This window comes from Lepidochelys kempii, chromosome 10 (genome assembly GCF_965140285.1).
Source record: "Lepidochelys kempii isolate rLepKem1 chromosome 10, rLepKem1.hap1, whole genome shotgun sequence".
Classification (NCBI taxonomy): domain Eukaryota; kingdom Metazoa; phylum Chordata; order Testudines; family Cheloniidae; genus Lepidochelys; species Lepidochelys kempii.
In genome coordinates this window covers 76,192,108-76,209,124 of record NC_136389.1, presented here as the reverse complement: position 1 = coordinate 76,209,124, position 17,017 = coordinate 76,192,108, and the positions used below count along the sequence as shown (strand labels likewise).

The following is a 17,017-nucleotide window of genomic DNA, read 5'->3' as shown; positions in this document are numbered from 1 at the left end:
CTCTTTCCAGCTGGGATTTTGCCAGCTGGTGACTGATTTATATTCTGTTCACTTGCTATATATTCATGAAATAGTGTGTCTCTTGCCACCTGCAGCATTTGAAAGAAAGTCAGACAATTCTTTACTTCAAAAAAGTAGAACCCCACAAATATATATTGCTTGCAACTTGGATCCCAATAAATGATATCCTTTTTTCCTCATGAACCCTTCAGCTTGTTTAGTTCAGTTTAGAGATGTTTTGCTGTAGTCATTTTTTTCCCTTGCACTGTTTGGGCATGTCTGTGGTGTATCTGGGAGTTAGCCACCTATTCTGAGTCCACAGTTCCTGAGTCATTTCTGGAATTTCAGATGTTTATTTAGGGGTGTTAGTAGATTTTAAATCGAATTGTGAGCAGCTTTCCCTTGCGGTTAAGTGTTGATTTCTCTTTGTACAAAGTCCTGTTTTCATCCATGCTGATGTCTTTGTTAGTGTTCTGGCTCACCTTTTCATTCGGAAATTTCACTCTTCCGTGTGGAGGAAATGTGTATAGAGCAGTGTAGCAGTCAACATAAAACATTCCCAAATAACTTGTTTCCCTGTATTGTAGATAGAGTAGAATTGGCGAGGAAACCCAGTATATGCTTGCATATGTGCCTTGGTTCAGTTTGTGTGGGTACTGATTTGTCCTGGCATGGGAAGTGACTAGTTTTTTTTCTCTCTCTCTCATATGCATGCCATTGTGAGCCTTATTGGTAGGGTGACCAGATGTCCCGTTTTTATACGGACAGTCCTGATATTTGAGGCTTTTTCTTATATAGAAGCCTATTACTCCCACGTCCTGATTTTTCACACTTGCTGTCTGGTCACCCTACTTATTGGGCAACATAAACTATTTTGAAAGAGAGTGCAACTCATGCTGCCTGTTTTCATTGTTAAGTCTTGTTTGTACCAAGGTGGTCACTGGATATAACATATTTGGGGGGAAATTGAGCAACTGTGCTACATACGGGTTTCTTCTGACTGTCGTGTAATAGCTATTTTCATCACTTAGATTTCAGTTCGTTTCAATTTGTAAATATGAGCTGAGTTGCCATACTGCTCCTGGAACTTCGTAACAACTCCGAACGCCTCACTTGTGGGATTCCCAAGGGATTGGTAGGTTTATTATGCCAGCTAGTGTGCCTGAATACTCTGGTCACTCAGACAAAATCCAATGGGATTAACAGGCACGTGTCGTTTCTTACTGTAGCTTGGAAGCCTGATGTCTTTCCCATGTAGCAGGTTTGATGTGGGTTTGTGGTGAGGAACTAGAGAGTCTGCTAGAAAAGCAAGCTAACAGAATCATCACAGTCATTCCGCTAGTGGAAATCTATGTTTAATTGAGAGAATCTTCCTCCTCCTCCTCCCCTCCCCCCCCCCCCAGCTCAATGTCCTTTATTTTTAGGCCAAGATGAAGGATATTGTTTTTGTGAGGCATTTGTACTTTTGTGGGATTATGAGCCATAGCAAACAGCCTCCGATTACTCAAAGGCATGATTATCTGATGACTACACCCCTTTGAAGTTATCTTATTACTAAAAGCTACTCTGAGAGGGGAAGGGAAGAGAATATTGTTTAGGAGAACTATGAGTGACCTTGGTGACATGGTACAGGGTGGTGCACGTATCTTTGCAGCAGTTCTGGCAAGATGTTCATGCTAATGAATGGAATTCCAGGTAATGCACATGTCCTCTCCACACCATTGGCCTCGATTCATGGCTGCCATATTGTACTTGTAGTCAAAGGGAGAACTTAGAGCTCTTCTAAAGAAAAAATCTTATTGTTGAGTGATGCTAGACTTTTTTAAACCCTATATCCAGTTCCTCTTCCACTTCTTTTATATAGGGAAAGAGAAACTGGAATCTGTAATTAGATCTGAGCACTTCCATTAGGCTACGGGGCAATCCAAATAATTTTTAATATGGTTTTGCTGTTGGTCATAAAGGGTGTTCAACTTTCCAGCATGCTTACTGTTGTTGAATATTTGATATTTTAAAAAAAATATTGCTTTTAAAGGGAATGTAAATGCATGCTTATTTCAGACTGCTTCTGCTCACAAGTTGATAATTTGTGGGGATTTTGAATGTTTCCATGCATATACACGCTTTATTCAGGTCATAGGGCACATTATAACTCTGACAAAACTACCTTGCACAGAAGGCGACTGGATGTAATTGTACTGAAATGGAACTGGTGCAGGAGGAGGAAGGTGCTGCCTGGGACAACTTCAGAATAGTCTGAAAATCCTTAAAAAGGTTTGTAGGATAAAATCAGGCTGGTAACAACTAGAACATAAACACGGAAACATATGGTTCTCAGTGGAATGAAGTTGAGTCAAATATAACTCACAGGCTGTAGACTGAATGCCCTCATCTTACTACTTGGCCTAGAGTTTGTATGGACCGTTCCAAATATTTTGCAAGTGGAGACGGTTGTATGCAAACTGGGGATTTGAAGAGGGAGGAGGTAATCACTCATAATTCATAGCAACAGCATGGTTTTGAGAGAAACCTTTAAATAGACCTTGGCAGGTAATTTCAGATAGTGTTGAATTGTGCCTTACTTACCAGAAAGGAAAGGAAGCTGTTCAGCATATGGATGCCTGGTGTTGTGACACTTCCCTGTCTGTGGATTTTCCCTGAGACAAGTGTCTGGTTTAGTTACTTTGGTGAAGGGAAAAAAAATTAACAAGGCAAAAAGTGTGTTGCTGTAACCAGATCATGCTCTTGCATAGCTATTTAAAGCAAAAATGTTCCCTCTTCTGGAGATGCTGTACCTGTGGTTTTGTGCTGGAACACATTATTGCGTGTATATCGACTTATTTACATGCTAGATTTGAATTTCGGGCCTCGTTGTGAATCGCTGGAAGTGGGTTATCTGGGTAACGTCCCTGTCATCTCTGGTTAGCTATCACCACACCAGGTAAAAGGCACGAATGTCTCCCGAGTGCTCTCTTTGCTACATTTAAAAGCCAGTTTTTCTTTGAAATGCTCTCTAAAGTTAATGCTGGGGTGTTTTTTTTTTTTAAACCCTGTCATTTATAGAAATTAACAGTCAAAAACTACCTGCCTTTCTGTCTTGATTGATAGATTTTGACAGCTAATCTTTACAACGGTTGCCTGGGATAAAATGTTCTTTCCTCCTCAGTCCCTGTTCAAAACTACGTTCTTGTTCTTACTTGGATGGATTTAAAAAAAAAAAAGAGAGAGAGAAAAGAAAGGAAGGATTGAATATCATTTTACAAGGAGAGAAAGAATCTTTAAAAAAATACTTATCCTACACTTGGCAACCTTCTGCTGTCCTGCGTGCAGCTGGCATGACGCCAGCCTTGGCAGAGGCTAGGGCCTGCATTTGCCAAGCAGTCTTCCTCCACTTGCTGCATTTTCACTCCCTGTGACTGGCTGTTTATTCACCCGATTGCTCTATTTCAGCAGTGCTGAAGTCATGGCGTCTTGGAAATGATAAGAACACTTAGTCTGTCCAAACTGTAAAACAGCCATGATGTCAGAACTCTCAGAAAGTGATCTCTGAGAGCTTTAGCTTAGTGTACACTTCAAAAAGCTTGAGATATTGGATGTCAGAGAACTTACTGCTACTTTTAAAAAGCTAAACAATCCAAAAAGGAGCTGCATTAATTTTTTTTTTTTTAAATAAGAGTAGTGTGCTAAGCTGTGTGTCTTGAGGATTTTTCCAGTCTTGCATCTGTCTGTTTTTTTTCATTTGTTTTTGGGGGGAGGTTTGGTTGGGAGTGGTGAATCCTCAAATCAGAATGTTTTATAACTTCTCTTGGCTTTCTGTAAAGTAATTCCCCAATAGGTGTAAAGAGAAGTTGTTCACAGAACAAGTAACTTTAAATTGAGTGGTGTCAATTCCATGTTGTATGCATAGTGATCAGACTGTTGAGACAGTATTTTAGAAAAACTCATGTATTTTGTTAACTTGGAAATGCCTTTTCTCTCAAATTCCTTTGAGTGAAAGGGAAAGGCTAGAAGTAAACATTTACTGTGATTCTTTCTGTTTTGTTCTATACCAAAGTTCTGTATTGAATGACATTTTTTGGGAGTAGATTGGCTTTCTCTTCCAAAGCTTTCCAATTTTGGGAAGTGTGCTGGCAGCTTAGCAGTTCACACAGCAGGTATATTGGTTGCAGAATTCTTTTCAGAGTTGAGGAGGAGGAGGAGGGTGGCTGGCTGTTAACAGGTGTCATGATTTAAAACAAAACCTATTACAGGAGGTTGGACACTAGGGACCCCAATTAAGTGGCTGACAATAAATTAATGCATCACTCAAGTACTTCACAGAGGCCTGAAGGGAACATTAGAACATCTAGTCTGATCTCCTGCATATCACAGACGATTAAATTTCACCCAGTTACCACTGCATTGAGCCTAGTAACTTGTATTTGGTTCCAGCATGTCTTCCAGAAAGTCATCCAGTTTTGATCTGAAGACATCAAGAGACAGTGAATCCACCACTTCCCTTGGTAGTTTGTTCCAGTAGTTAATCAGTGTTAAAATTAGTGCCTTATTCCTAATGTGATATTGTCTAGCTCTCACTTCCAGCCCAGTGGTTCATGTTATGCCTTTCTCTGCTAGATTAAAGAGCTGTTTAGTGCCCAGTACTTTCCTTCCCATGAAGGCATTTATTCACTCTAATCAAATAATCTCGCCATCGTCTTCTGGATAAGCTCAGCAGAGATTGAGCTCTCTCTCTCTCATTGAGTCATTTTCTCCAGACCTCAGATAATTTTTGTGACTCTGTTCTGTATCCTCTTGAATTTTTCCACATCCCCTTTTAAAATATGGACACCAGAACTGTAAACAGTATTGATCTCTCCAGTGCTGTATACAGAGGTAAAATCACCTCCTTACTTTTCCTCACTACCCTTGTTTCTACATTCAAGGATCCCACTAGTTTGTTTTGCCACAGCACCACACTAGGAGCTCATGTTCATTTGTTTGTCTACTGTGACCCCTAAATTTTTATGAGTATATGACATATACACAGTTACATTTATCAACTAAACTTGTAATCTCATCAAAGAATTAAAACAGGTTTGTTCGCCAAGGACTGTTTTCCATAAAATCATTTTGACTGACATTATACTTGTGTTCTTTAATTCCTTATCAATTGAATCCTGGATCAGCTTTTCCACTGTTTTGCCCATTGTTGATTTCAGGCTATTTATTTCAACCAGCCTCCTGGTGGTCTTTTTAAATATTGGCACAACATTAGCCCTTTTCCCATCATCTTTAATTTCCCTGGTATTCCAATATTTATTATAAATTAATATCAGCTGGCCAGAATTCTCCTTAGCCAACTCTTTTAGTAATCTTGTGTGCAAGTGTCCGGGACTGCTGATTTAACAGTGCTTATATTTAGCAGATGTTGTTTAAGTTCTCCTTAGTTACTAATGGACTGGAAAGCACTTCATCCTCATGTGATCCAAGTATTTTCTCCTCCTTTTTTCCAAATACAAAACACAAATATTTATGGAACATCTCTTCCTTTTATGTATCATTAACAATAATTTTGCCATCTCCAGCTACTGGGACTATACCAGGGATCGGCAATTTTTGGCACGCGGCCAGTCAGCATAAGCCCCTGGCGGGCCAGGCCGGTTTGTTTACCTGCCGTGTCCACAGGTTCGGCTGATCGCAGCTCCCACTGGCCATGGTTCGCTGTGCCCGGCCAATGGGGGCTGCGGGAAGCAGTGTGGGCCGAGGGACTGAACAAGCGGCGTCCCAAGTTTGGGAAACACTGCTATAGGGTGACCAGATAGCAAGGGTGAAAAATCGGGATGGGGGTGGGGGATAATAGGACCTATATAAGAAAAAGCCCCAAATATCAGGACTGTCCCTATAAAATCGGGACATCTGGTCACCCTACATTGCTACAGCTTTTGTTCCCAATATACTTTAAAAAAACAAACAACAAACCCTCTTTTTTTATTGTCCTTCATCCTGCCAGCCATGGATTTTTCCCTGATGTCTTTAGGTTCTCTCATCAGTTAATATTGAATGCTATCCCTTTCCTTCTTTTCCCCCAGTTGTATTTTTTTGTTTCTAATTGCTGCATTCTTTTCACCACTGAATTAGGATGGGCTTTTAGCCAAAGTTGCCCTCTTGGTTATGGCATCGTAGCTTTCTGGCCATCTGACAAATTGGTCTTGAAAAACTTGTAATTTTAGTTAACATTTTACTATATTTTTCTTCCCAGTCATGTTAAGTTTGAAAAACTTGCTTTTTAAACAAAACCAACTTTTTAACAAACACTGTCAGAATAAAAAATAGTATAACATAGCTTTGTATACCCGTGTTACTATTTACATCTTTGTCTTGTACATTTGTGTGGTTTTGCATGCTTCAACTATCGCCTTCATTGATAAGGTTCGGTGGATCAGCTATGAGATGTGGGGGGAATCCTGTTCATATGCCAGTTTATCCATGAATGACAGAAGAATTGAGGAAATGAAAAGGTCCTTCCCCTGGAGTGAAATAATTTAGACCTCTTTATACTATATTTATCTGCACTGTTTATGCAACAGCCTTCGTTTTTGGTAAATGTCTCCGTCCAATTAAGAACAAAAATCACGTGGCTCTGCTTTGATAAATCTAATCATGAACTTTGGTCATGGAGGCGTTTTTTCTTAGCAGGACTGTGAACTGGAAATCAAGTTAACACACTAAATCTAAGTTTTGGCACCCACGCTGAACAGCATTCCATCTGCTGATGAGCCATATGGCCTGGGGTTTTTCAAGAACTCCCTCAATAATCCTGAATATTCTTAATATTTTTATACATTAAAATGAGGCACAGTTTACAGCAGTCTCAAACAAGGCTGGCATCGGTGTTGCATTTACACCACTCCAGAAACCACAGGCTTTTATCCTTGTTCAAGTTACAGTAGTACCTCAGAGTTATGAACTGACCAGTCAACCACACACCTCCTTTGGAACTAAAAGTACGCAATCAGGCAGCAGCAGCAGCAATTGGGTGGGGGGAAGCAAATACAGTACAGTGCTGTGTTAAACATAAACTACTAACATCTGATGAAGTGAGCTGTAGCTCACGAAAGCTCATGCTCAAATAAATTGGTTAGTCTCTAAGGTGCCACAAGTACTCCTTTTCTTTTTGTAAAAAAAAAAAGGAAAGTAGCATGTTTCTTCTACATAGTAAAGTTTCAAAGCTGTGTTAAGTCACTGTTCAGTTGTAAACTTTTGAAAGAACAACCATAACATTTTGTTCAGAGTTACGAACATTTCAGAGTTCTGAACAACCTCCATTCCCAAGGGGTTCGTAACCCTGAGGTTCTGCTATATATCATTCATCTACAGTCAGTGTACACAGGTAGTAATTTTTTTTATTTCTTGTTTTTACCTTTTAGTGTAAGGCAATTATTTTATTGGTCTTTCCTGCAGAAAATACATATTTAGGTGTATTAAAAGGTTTTGCATCATTTATCAATAATGGTCTCTTCATCGCTGTCCTTTCTTTTAAGAGGAATCTATTGTGGGATACATTTTGGTCTGGAGTCAGAAATATTGCATATACAGAATCGAAGTTCCCTTTTACAGTGTAATTTAGGCAGAATTGAAATACCATCTTAAGGAGTACCTTCCAATGAAGTGAGCTGTAGCTCACGAAAGCTTATGCTCAAATAAACTGGTTAGTCTCTAAGGTACCACAAGTACTCCTTTTCTTTTTGCGAATACAGACTAACACGGCTGTTACTCTGAAACCTTCCATTGAGACATTCATAGTCAGCTTTCTTATGCTAATGGTGGTGGTGTCCACAAGCTCCCCTGCAGTGAAGACCCCATCAGCATTTTCCTTATAAATACCAGTGATGTTTGTACTGAAGTCTTTTTTTTTAAACTTCTAAAAGTGACTGTAAAAATGACACCTCTCTCTGTATGTCTTGAGGCCTGCCTGCCTGCGTAGCGACTAAAATACATTCTTACTGTGTTTTATTCCTGTTAGCACTGCAGAGCCGTTGTGCAGGTGAGAGCTCTGTCTGATGCTGAGCGTCACCGGCAAGTTTACTAAGTTCCCATTCATTTCTCCTTTGGAAACCCATGGAAAGCAATGGGTATTACAGAGGGCATGACTTGAAGACGAGGGGGCTAGTCTACACTGGCAGTGCTTTAACGTGGCTTGTGTGGTTGCACCAGAGCGCTGGGAGAGAGCTCTCCCAGTGCTCTTAAAAAAAACCCCACCTCCAGGGCGTGGGGAGGGGGCCGCTCCCAGTGAGGGTGCCTTGTCTGTGCGGGCCCTTTACAGGGCTGAAACTTGCTGCACTCAGGGGAGGTGTTTTTTCACACCCCTGAGCAAGAAAGTTGCAGCGCTGTAGAGTGCTAGTGTAGACAGGCCCCGAGGTTGCACTGGTAATAAGTGAGGATAGAATTTTCCCTGAAGAATCAGTATTCCTGCTGCTAATTCGTGAACTAGAAAGAACCCAGCTTGGCCCTTGGATCCCAGGCTAAATGTTTAGGTCTGGCAATTAGGGGGGGAAAAAAAATCTGTAAACTCGAGCATATTTCATGCAGAGACCATTGAGAGTATAAACATGGGATCCCACAATGCCACTATTACAGATAAACTTTTCAGAGTAGAACCGTACATTAAAGCTGACAGTACGTATTCTGTCATAGCCAAGGCTTGGCATACAGTGTCTAAATCCTGAAGAAATAAGTGAGGGGTTGTGCAACAAATTTTTATTTTGTATTGTTGTTTGTTATTTATATTATAGTTGTGCCCAGTGGCTCCAGTTATGATTGGGCTCTGTTGTGGTGGGTTCTGTACAAACACATTGGAAAACGCGGCCTCTTATCCCAAAGTACATACAATCGAAGAGTGAGATCACCTCTTGGGTTCAGACATTTTTCAATATGGTAAAACATCTTTATTTGTAAGCTGAAAATTTGCCGATAAAGTTTCACAGATCATGTTGTGTGCAAAGCTCTAGGAAAAAATAAATTCTGAACTATCCTGCATGGGTTGAATGTAGTTTTCTCTTCCTAAATAAACTGTAGTTTAATTTACAGCCAAGCAGAATGTGCAGCAGATTTGAGGGAGGGGAAAAGAGAAATATACAGGATGGAGTAGAATCTGGTACATCATCTTGGGAATTTCTCCGTATCTGTTGTTGGGTGGATGCTGCATCCTTGTTCACGGACAGTGTTCTCTGCGTGTCTGGTTGTACTCTTTCTAGTCATGTAGTTTGGTTAAAGTTTCTTGTCTTGATTTGCTTGGGTTCCACTGCAGTCCTACTACTGAAACTTTTGTTTTATGCTGCTGTTCCTGATACTGTTTTTTAGCTAAGTTAGCAAGTGGAAAACAGTTACCTAATGAAAACCAGATTTCCTATCTTGTGTTTGTTTACAGAGCCCCTGGCATGTAGCTAGCCTGGCTTAAAGGCCATAAAACATTGTAATCAAAGTGTTGTTGTTACATAAATATAAATGCTGCTGCTTCTTTTGATGTAACAATAGTAAGGCTGTCTCTTGAAGATCCTGCTCTTTGTTCATTTTTTCCAAACCCAGTGCCCACACCTGCAGATTAATGAGTTTTTAAATAAATATGCTTTTCGCGAATTTATGTCCTACTAGTCCGATATTTGTAGATAGGGTGGAAGTGTACTCTCTTCAGGGGAAAAATAAGAAGTTTGTGAGTCCACCATATATGATGTGTAGCATCTGTACTTTATTAAATCCAATTCTGCATACATAAGCAACATTGGGATGCTACAGTGGGGTCAACCTAGCCATGAGTGCTGCAGTATCGCAGTGCATTATTGTACGAATGTAATTAAGTTGTTTAAAGGGAGCTTTTTTGTTGCCAATAAAAGACCAGTTTGAAATACAAATTGGAAAGACAAAAAACCCTCTCAAAAACAATAAGTCAGCACTCAAAAATGTAACCATAATACCAGGGCTATCAAATGGGTTCCAGTCCTCAGTTGTTTCTGTTATCCTTATGTTGACATTGCTTTCAACAGTTTTCCTCATTACTTCACTGGCTCATATTTTAATGTAAATCTGGGAGAAAGATATCTCCAGGCGACTTGAAAACTCTGAGAAAATGAAATTTACTTTGCCAGCCTCCCAAGTGTCAAAGTTTTCAAGGGTTGCTCTAGACCCAAGGGGATATGAGCTCACAGAGTGTTTACATTGCTGCTTTTAATCTCTCTATATTTTTAAAAGGCCAGTTGTTCAATCTTCCCTTACTCTTTCTTTGCAGTGTGCCCCAGCGCTTGTGGCAAACGGGCTTGCACAGACCAAAATGAATGTTGCCATCCCGAGTGCTTGGGGAGCTGCACTGCGCCCGATAACAACACGGCTTGTGTGGCCTGCCGCAATTATTACTACGAAGGAATCTGCGTGCCCACCTGCCCACCGAACACCTACAAGTTTGAAGGCTGGCGCTGCGTAACTAGAGACTTCTGTTCCAAAGTCCCTGCTACAGAGATCAGTGACTATGAGAAGTTTGTGATCCACAATGACGAGTGCATGGCAGAATGTCCTTCTGGATTCATACGCAACGGGAGCCAAAGGTAAAGGGAATACACAAGCTTGCATTATTATTCATATAATTCCCTGTGTGGTTTTAGAAAGATAATCCCCCAGTTCCATGGCATTAACTGTCTACGGGCCTGATCCCAGGTGGTGCTGAGAATCTTGGTCTCCCGCTGGGATCAGTGGAGATAGAGTGTGGTCAACACCATTAGGATGAGGCCTTTAAACTAGACAATAGCCCAGTGAAAATGGTAATAAGGTGGGTGGGATGGAGATGCTGAAGAGATGCCATTAATCAACGGAAAGGAGATTCTGCTCTTGGAGAGCATTGCCACACAGAGCAGATTGTAAAAGTAGTTTTGTTTCTCATGTTAACTGGTTGTTCACTGACATTCTGACTCTTCTGTGCACGTCTCTTATGTACAGTCACGTTCATTGCAGCCTTTAGGTCTCTGCGTTTTCTGGTTCACAGTGTTTTTCCTGGAAAATGCCAACACTACCTCAGTTCAGAGAACTAATACAGTAGATGCCATGCTATTTTATGACTAGGGCGCTACCAAATTCAAGGTCCATTTTGGTCAATTTCATGGCCCCAGAATTTTAAATTAGTCAGTTTCACATTTTCAGATGTTTATATTTGCAGTTTCATGATGATGTAACCGTGGGGGTCCCAACCCAAAAGGGGATCATTGGGGTTGCAAAGCTGTTACTGCAGGTTGCAGCATTGCCACACTCATTTCTCTGCTGCCTCCAGAGCTGAGCTTCCTGCAGCTGGGGGAGATAGCCAAAGGTGGATCTGATTGCCCCCGCCCCCTCTTCCCAAAGCAGCTGTGCAGGGGAAGAGGAAGGTCCTGTCCCTCTCCAGCCCAGGCGGGACGAGCAGCTAGGAGCCCTGGCTGGGGCACTCCCAGCAGCACGGGGGAGATGAGACACATCCCCACCTCTGGGAACCTCTGAGCTCGCCCCAAGAGTGACCATGCAGGGGAAGAGGAAATCCTGTCCCTCTCCAGCATGGCCAGGACTAGCAGCTGGATCTCAGTGCACGGTAGACACCCTAGCTGGGGCGCACCCAGCCCTACCCTGTCTCCTCCCCTCCAATAGCTCGATTTCATAGGGGAGGTCTGATTTCACAGTCCTTGACATATTTTTCATGGCCGTGAAATTTGGTATTTTTGACTGACTGTTGTGGGGAACTGTTTGTTTTACAGGAATATTACTCTGATTTTTGTTAGTCATATTCCTGGAATTTAAAGAACTTGGAGTGATAGATATGTTGTTGGTTTGCTCACTTTGTCAGTGGGCAAGGCAACAATCTTAGTTGCCCACCCAATGGCACTAAGAACAGTTATTTCCTAGCAATTGCTAATATAGAGGAATTCTTAGTACTGCATTGAAAAATGTCTCCATATAAATGGTCTGTATCATAGTTTTACCTTATTTGTGCAGGTTAGTTTTGTTCAAGGGGTTGAAATCTCCACTCTTTGCTTTATAAAGCTAGAGAACGAGAGAGTATCGTCCAAACAAACATCTTCCTAGGAAAATTTCCAGTTCCCATTTAGATGCAAACAGTATTACTCTTTGCTAGCTTGAAGCCAGATGTTTACCTGAGAAACTGTTTCCTGTTGTCTGGCCTGAGCTTCTAGTAGTGGCTGTTTAAAAACACTCTCATAAAACAGTATAGACACAGCTTATCTTATCATAGTTTTGTGTTCAGCTGCAAAGGCGGAAAGGCATAACTCAAGGCCAGTGAATGTTTTGTCCCCCAGTTTCCCAGAGCTGGTATTAACCAACAGTTGCAAATGAGGTGTTTCTAGCATTCTTTGTACCCTTAGTTGAATGCCTCTTGCATGTCTTCAGCTCTTAAGCACATTATTCTGTAGCATTTGAAATAGGAGCTCATGACTAAGAAATGAAAGCTCCTTTCTTCCATTACATCAGTGCACATGTTTCTCCAAGCTGAAGAAGAAAGTGGGTTCAGTTACCCTTTAGTTAACGAATAACAAATCCATGTTTACCAGTGTGCTGTCAATGGCCTTCCTTTTCAGAGCTGGGGTTGAGCTGTAGATCACGAAAGCTTATGCTCTAATAAATTTGTTAGTCTCTAAGGTGCCACAAGTATCCTTTTCTTTTTCCCTTTGCTTGTCGTCTGTTCTCCCCTCCCCCCCCCCCAAAAAAAAAACCAGAACAAAACAACAAAGGTATAATGTGAATATAAGTTAAAAATCACCAGTACAAGTGCAAGATGGAAAAGTGGTGAAATAAAACAAAGGAATGATGGTTATATTTTATCTGGAAGGAAGAACAATCCCATAGTGTCACAGTGGCCATGGGACTTGTAAAATTAACTCTACACAACAGTTTAGGACAGGAAGTGACTAGGAATAACGTATTCTATGCAACTGATAGAGTGATGAGATTGAGGTTTCTGTTTTGTGCTCAGTTGCACCTTACAGCAGTTTTTCCAGTCCTTTGATACCACCTTTAAAATACAAATTGTGACACCGTTTTATTAGGACAATAACCTCATTAGGAGATTTCTCTAATAACCATTTTCCCTAGGGCCCTTATATATGAGGGTCATATCTGCTCATAGAACCCATGGAGTCCTGGGTGCATGAGATATTTGCTTTTCTGCTGGGCCTCTTCTGAAAAATGGCAACTTTCCTCCCAGTTTGAGAGATTTGTGTTTTGTTAGGTTGCAGATAGAGAAGTTCTTGCTTTCCAAACAATGCAGCAGCAGCAGTCTGTTGTGGATTGAGAACCATGTGTTTTTGTTTATTTCTGGTCTCCTTTCCTTCTCAACAGTATGTTCTGCAGCCCCTGCGAAGGGCCTTGTCCAAAAATCTGTGAGGAAGAGAAAACAAAGACCATTGATTCTGTCACATCAGCACAGATGTTGCAGGGATGCACCGTCCTCAAGGGGAATCTGCTTATTAACATCCGCCGTGGGAGTAAGTAACGTTCCTCCTGAGTGGAGTCTTCGATGAGGGTCCTTTAACTTTTGATTTGCTCTTCGAGTGTATCAATACCCACAAAAAAAAAAACCCTAAGCAGGGTCTTCAAGAGGATTGTTTGCTTTTTAATGGCGCTCCTGCTGCGTTAAGGATTTCTGCTGGAATCCTCAACATGGCAGCGTTCTCTGGCATGTCTGTAGACCAGGTATTTAGCCAGTGGCAAAGCTCTCCTCGTGCATGAGATAATGAAAACCCCTGTTTAAGTTCTAACACTGCTCTGCCCAACACTCGTTATTACTGTGTTGGTCATATCTGGTACATGTCCTAACGTAAATGAACTCTGGATACGATTTGTCAAAGCAGTGATTCATCAGCTGGGAAAATTCCAACGGATGCTGAGCTTTAAAAATCATTGTAAACTTGGTGGTTTGAAATATACCTCCCTATGCATTCAAAGGAGTGTGTGGGGTGGAGTGCCTTGAATTTTTGTGCCTGTGCTAGATAGATTGAATTGCCTATGAATACCAGGGTTGCTCCTAATAACCAAGGGGGTTGGAAACAGTTGTATGTGAATTGTTTTAATTATGTGTTTCACATGTTTAAGTAGAATCTTAACTTTTGCAGGGAGATGGTCTGAAGAACTTTTATTTAAGTTAACCCATTCAGCTCACCCACTCTCTAAAGTAATTGATTTTATTCCTGTGACGCAGTGACGCAAGCTGTATCTAGTTTAATGCTTAGATATTATCTCAAAGAATTGAAGAGTATTCCTAATCTAAACCCTCCCAAGTTATTTCAGGTGATTAACTGGCCACATGATATCCAGGCTGTACTGCTGTGCACACAGAGCTGAATTAAACGTTAGTGTCCTGCACAAAGAGCAAACACCTGGCTTCCACGGTCCTTGCCCATTTTGGAGAGTGCCTCCTACACAACTACCCTTGTAACTATTATACAAGCTGCAGAAAACCTGACTCTGAGTCAGCCTAATTCTATGAAGATGCTATGGCTTTACCTTCATTCCTTCAGCATTCCAGGAGCAATGGCTGCTTAAATGATGCTTAAATGATGTATTTCAGAGTAACAGCCGTGTTAGTCTGTATTCGCAAAAAGAAAAGGAGGACTTGTGGCACCTTGGAGACTAACCAATTTATTTGAGCATGAGCTTTCGTGAGCTACAGCTCACTTCATCGGATGCATACCGTGGAAACAGTATGCATCCGATGAAGTGAGCTGTAGCTCACGAAAGCTCATGCTCAAATAAATTGGTTAGTCTCTAAGGTGCCACAAGTCCTCCTTTTCTTTAAATGATGTAGTTATATCTACTCTATTTTTTAAATTGCCAGTGACAGTCCCATGCTTTGGAGATTAATGTCCTTGCTGTTAGTTGAGAATAATACTAGATCTCTGTGGGGCTTCTCTTAACCTCCAGTCTGATGCCATGCTCTTCAGTGGATCATTTCAGCCTGATCTAATGAATGAGCTTTACCTCTGTCACCGAGAGTAACAGCAGTTGCAGTTTCACAGATGCCTAAATTTACAACTGCACATGAGTCTCTTCAGTCTTGCCAAAAGGTTGGCTGTTGAAAGCTCTGAATTTGGCATTGGCGCTTGTGTGGAATACTCAAGCGAAGGAAAGCATATCAGTGAGAAGGCTCCAGATGGAGTTGTGATAGTGCTTTGTTTTGTGCTCCACCTGTCTGCCTGCAGAGGTAAATAACGCTACGTGCTGGTCTCCAGCAAGATGAATCTTGATTTTGTTTGCAAAAGCAGTGAATGTCATAAATACTTATTCTGATATGCTAACCATGCATTGAACAAAATGCTGAGATCAACATGTATGAACTATAATTTTCTTTTCTTTCATGTAGACAATATTGCTTCTGAGCTGGAGAATTTTATGGGTCTGATAGAAACAGTAACTGGGTATGTGAAGATCCGCCATTCCCATGCACTAGTCTCCCTCTCTTTCTTGAAGAATCTGCGATATATTTTGGGAGAGGAACAGTTGGACGGGTAAGTGTTCAAATACAATGAACTAATATTTGTAGAGGCAGCTTTGCTTTAGCAGAAAGCCTTGGAAAATAAGTCTTACCATGAATATTTTGTTATCATTTATTTAGTCTTCACCTCCACTAATATGCAGTATTTGTCTCCTACTGAACAACCATTGTACAATCATTCATTTGATCCTCTTGCAAGCAAGTAGTGGGATGAAGTATTTAAAGATATATTTATGCTATCTGCTTTCTCTTGTAGAGAGATTTTTTAGGGAGATGTACGTTTGTAAGCATCATTTTCTGTTATATTAGACATGTTCTGTTTTTTGATGCTCAAGTGCATTCAGAAATGAACATCTTCAGAAGTCATTGCTCTTTTGGCATTGCAGTTTATTAGTGTTGTATCCTTAAGAGAGGTCTATGGAATGTCAGTTGGAAGAAGATAACAGGTCACTAACTGCAAGATAAGGGAGTGCGGCTGAAACTAGCTTGTGTAGCAGGAAACTGCTCATAAGTGAGCTAGCCTCAAAATACTCACATGAAACTAATTCTCCTTATCTAGAGCCAGAGAAACAAAATATGAGCCTATAAAGTAATCATGAGCCACTGAAATGTTTGCTGATAAACATTGTGGATTTTTCCTAATTCTGTTAATAATATTAATTCTGTAATATTCTGTGTAATATGCTTTTAATAGCACATCCTGCAATTACTATCTGAAACACCACCTACACCATCCTCACCCCTGAAGGTAGGTGTTGAAAGAGCAGAGGTAGGTTTAGCTCCTGCAAAACTTTAGTTTGAGATGCTTAGGTGGGATGATGTTCCTCTGGGAAATTGCTGCACTCCCTTTCTCTCCCCAAATTAAGTAACTTACCAAGTTCAGAACAACACTCTGGAGAAGAAATTGAGCCTTCCTCGCTAATGAGAGATCCAGTAAAATAAGGATTTTGGAAAATCATTTAGGAGAAGGTGGTGGGAAGGTCATGGGAAAGGTGGTGTGTCTCTGATTTATCTGCCCTGACAGGATAAAGTTACAGCATAAGGGATTCTTCACAACCTCCCTCTCTTTCTCAGGCTACTTTTTGGTCAGTCTTAAATTCTTAAAATTCCACCATCTGACAGAGCAAGTTAAAGGGCAGCTCTTCATTCTACACTTGAAAAGCACGCTGTCTTTTTCAGTAAGAACATTTGGCTCTTTGGAAAAACATGTTTCTAATTGCAAATCCAAGAGGCTTGTCACTTTGCCTAGAACAAGGCTCTTTCAGATACTTATGATGTGGCATACTCAAGCAGATACTCCAATTATAAATTTGTTTTTGCTTTCTTTTAGTAAGCAAGTTCAGGAGTAATTGTGTTTATGGAATCTCGTATGTCAGCAAGCATAACTGATAGGAAAGAAGCATCAGTGCTATGATTCAGGTTTTATTAATTCTCTCTGCCTGATTCCACAATGGAAAAACAAACAGTGCAACTTAGAGGAGAGGAAAATAGGGGTGCATGTGGGAAGCAAAACTGATCCACAGT

The 17,017-nt window shown here is 40.9% G+C and overlaps 1 protein-coding gene across 5 annotated transcripts in view; it reads left to right on the top strand.

Moving 5' to 3' along the window:
• Nucleotides 1–17,017, top strand: part of IGF1R (insulin like growth factor 1 receptor) — a 309,308-nt gene that overhangs the window by 211,061 nt on the left and 81,230 nt on the right. For all 5 annotated transcript variants that reach the window (XM_073304258.2, XM_073304254.2, XM_073304257.2 and 2 more), the window contains 3 exons: nucleotides 10,262–10,574; nucleotides 13,342–13,487; nucleotides 15,362–15,506. In XM_073304258.2, coding sequence (XP_073160359.1) covers nucleotides 10,262–10,574; nucleotides 13,342–13,487; nucleotides 15,362–15,506 — 604 coding nt within the window. The remainder of the gene's footprint in view (nucleotides 1–10,261; nucleotides 10,575–13,341; nucleotides 13,488–15,361; nucleotides 15,507–17,017) is intronic.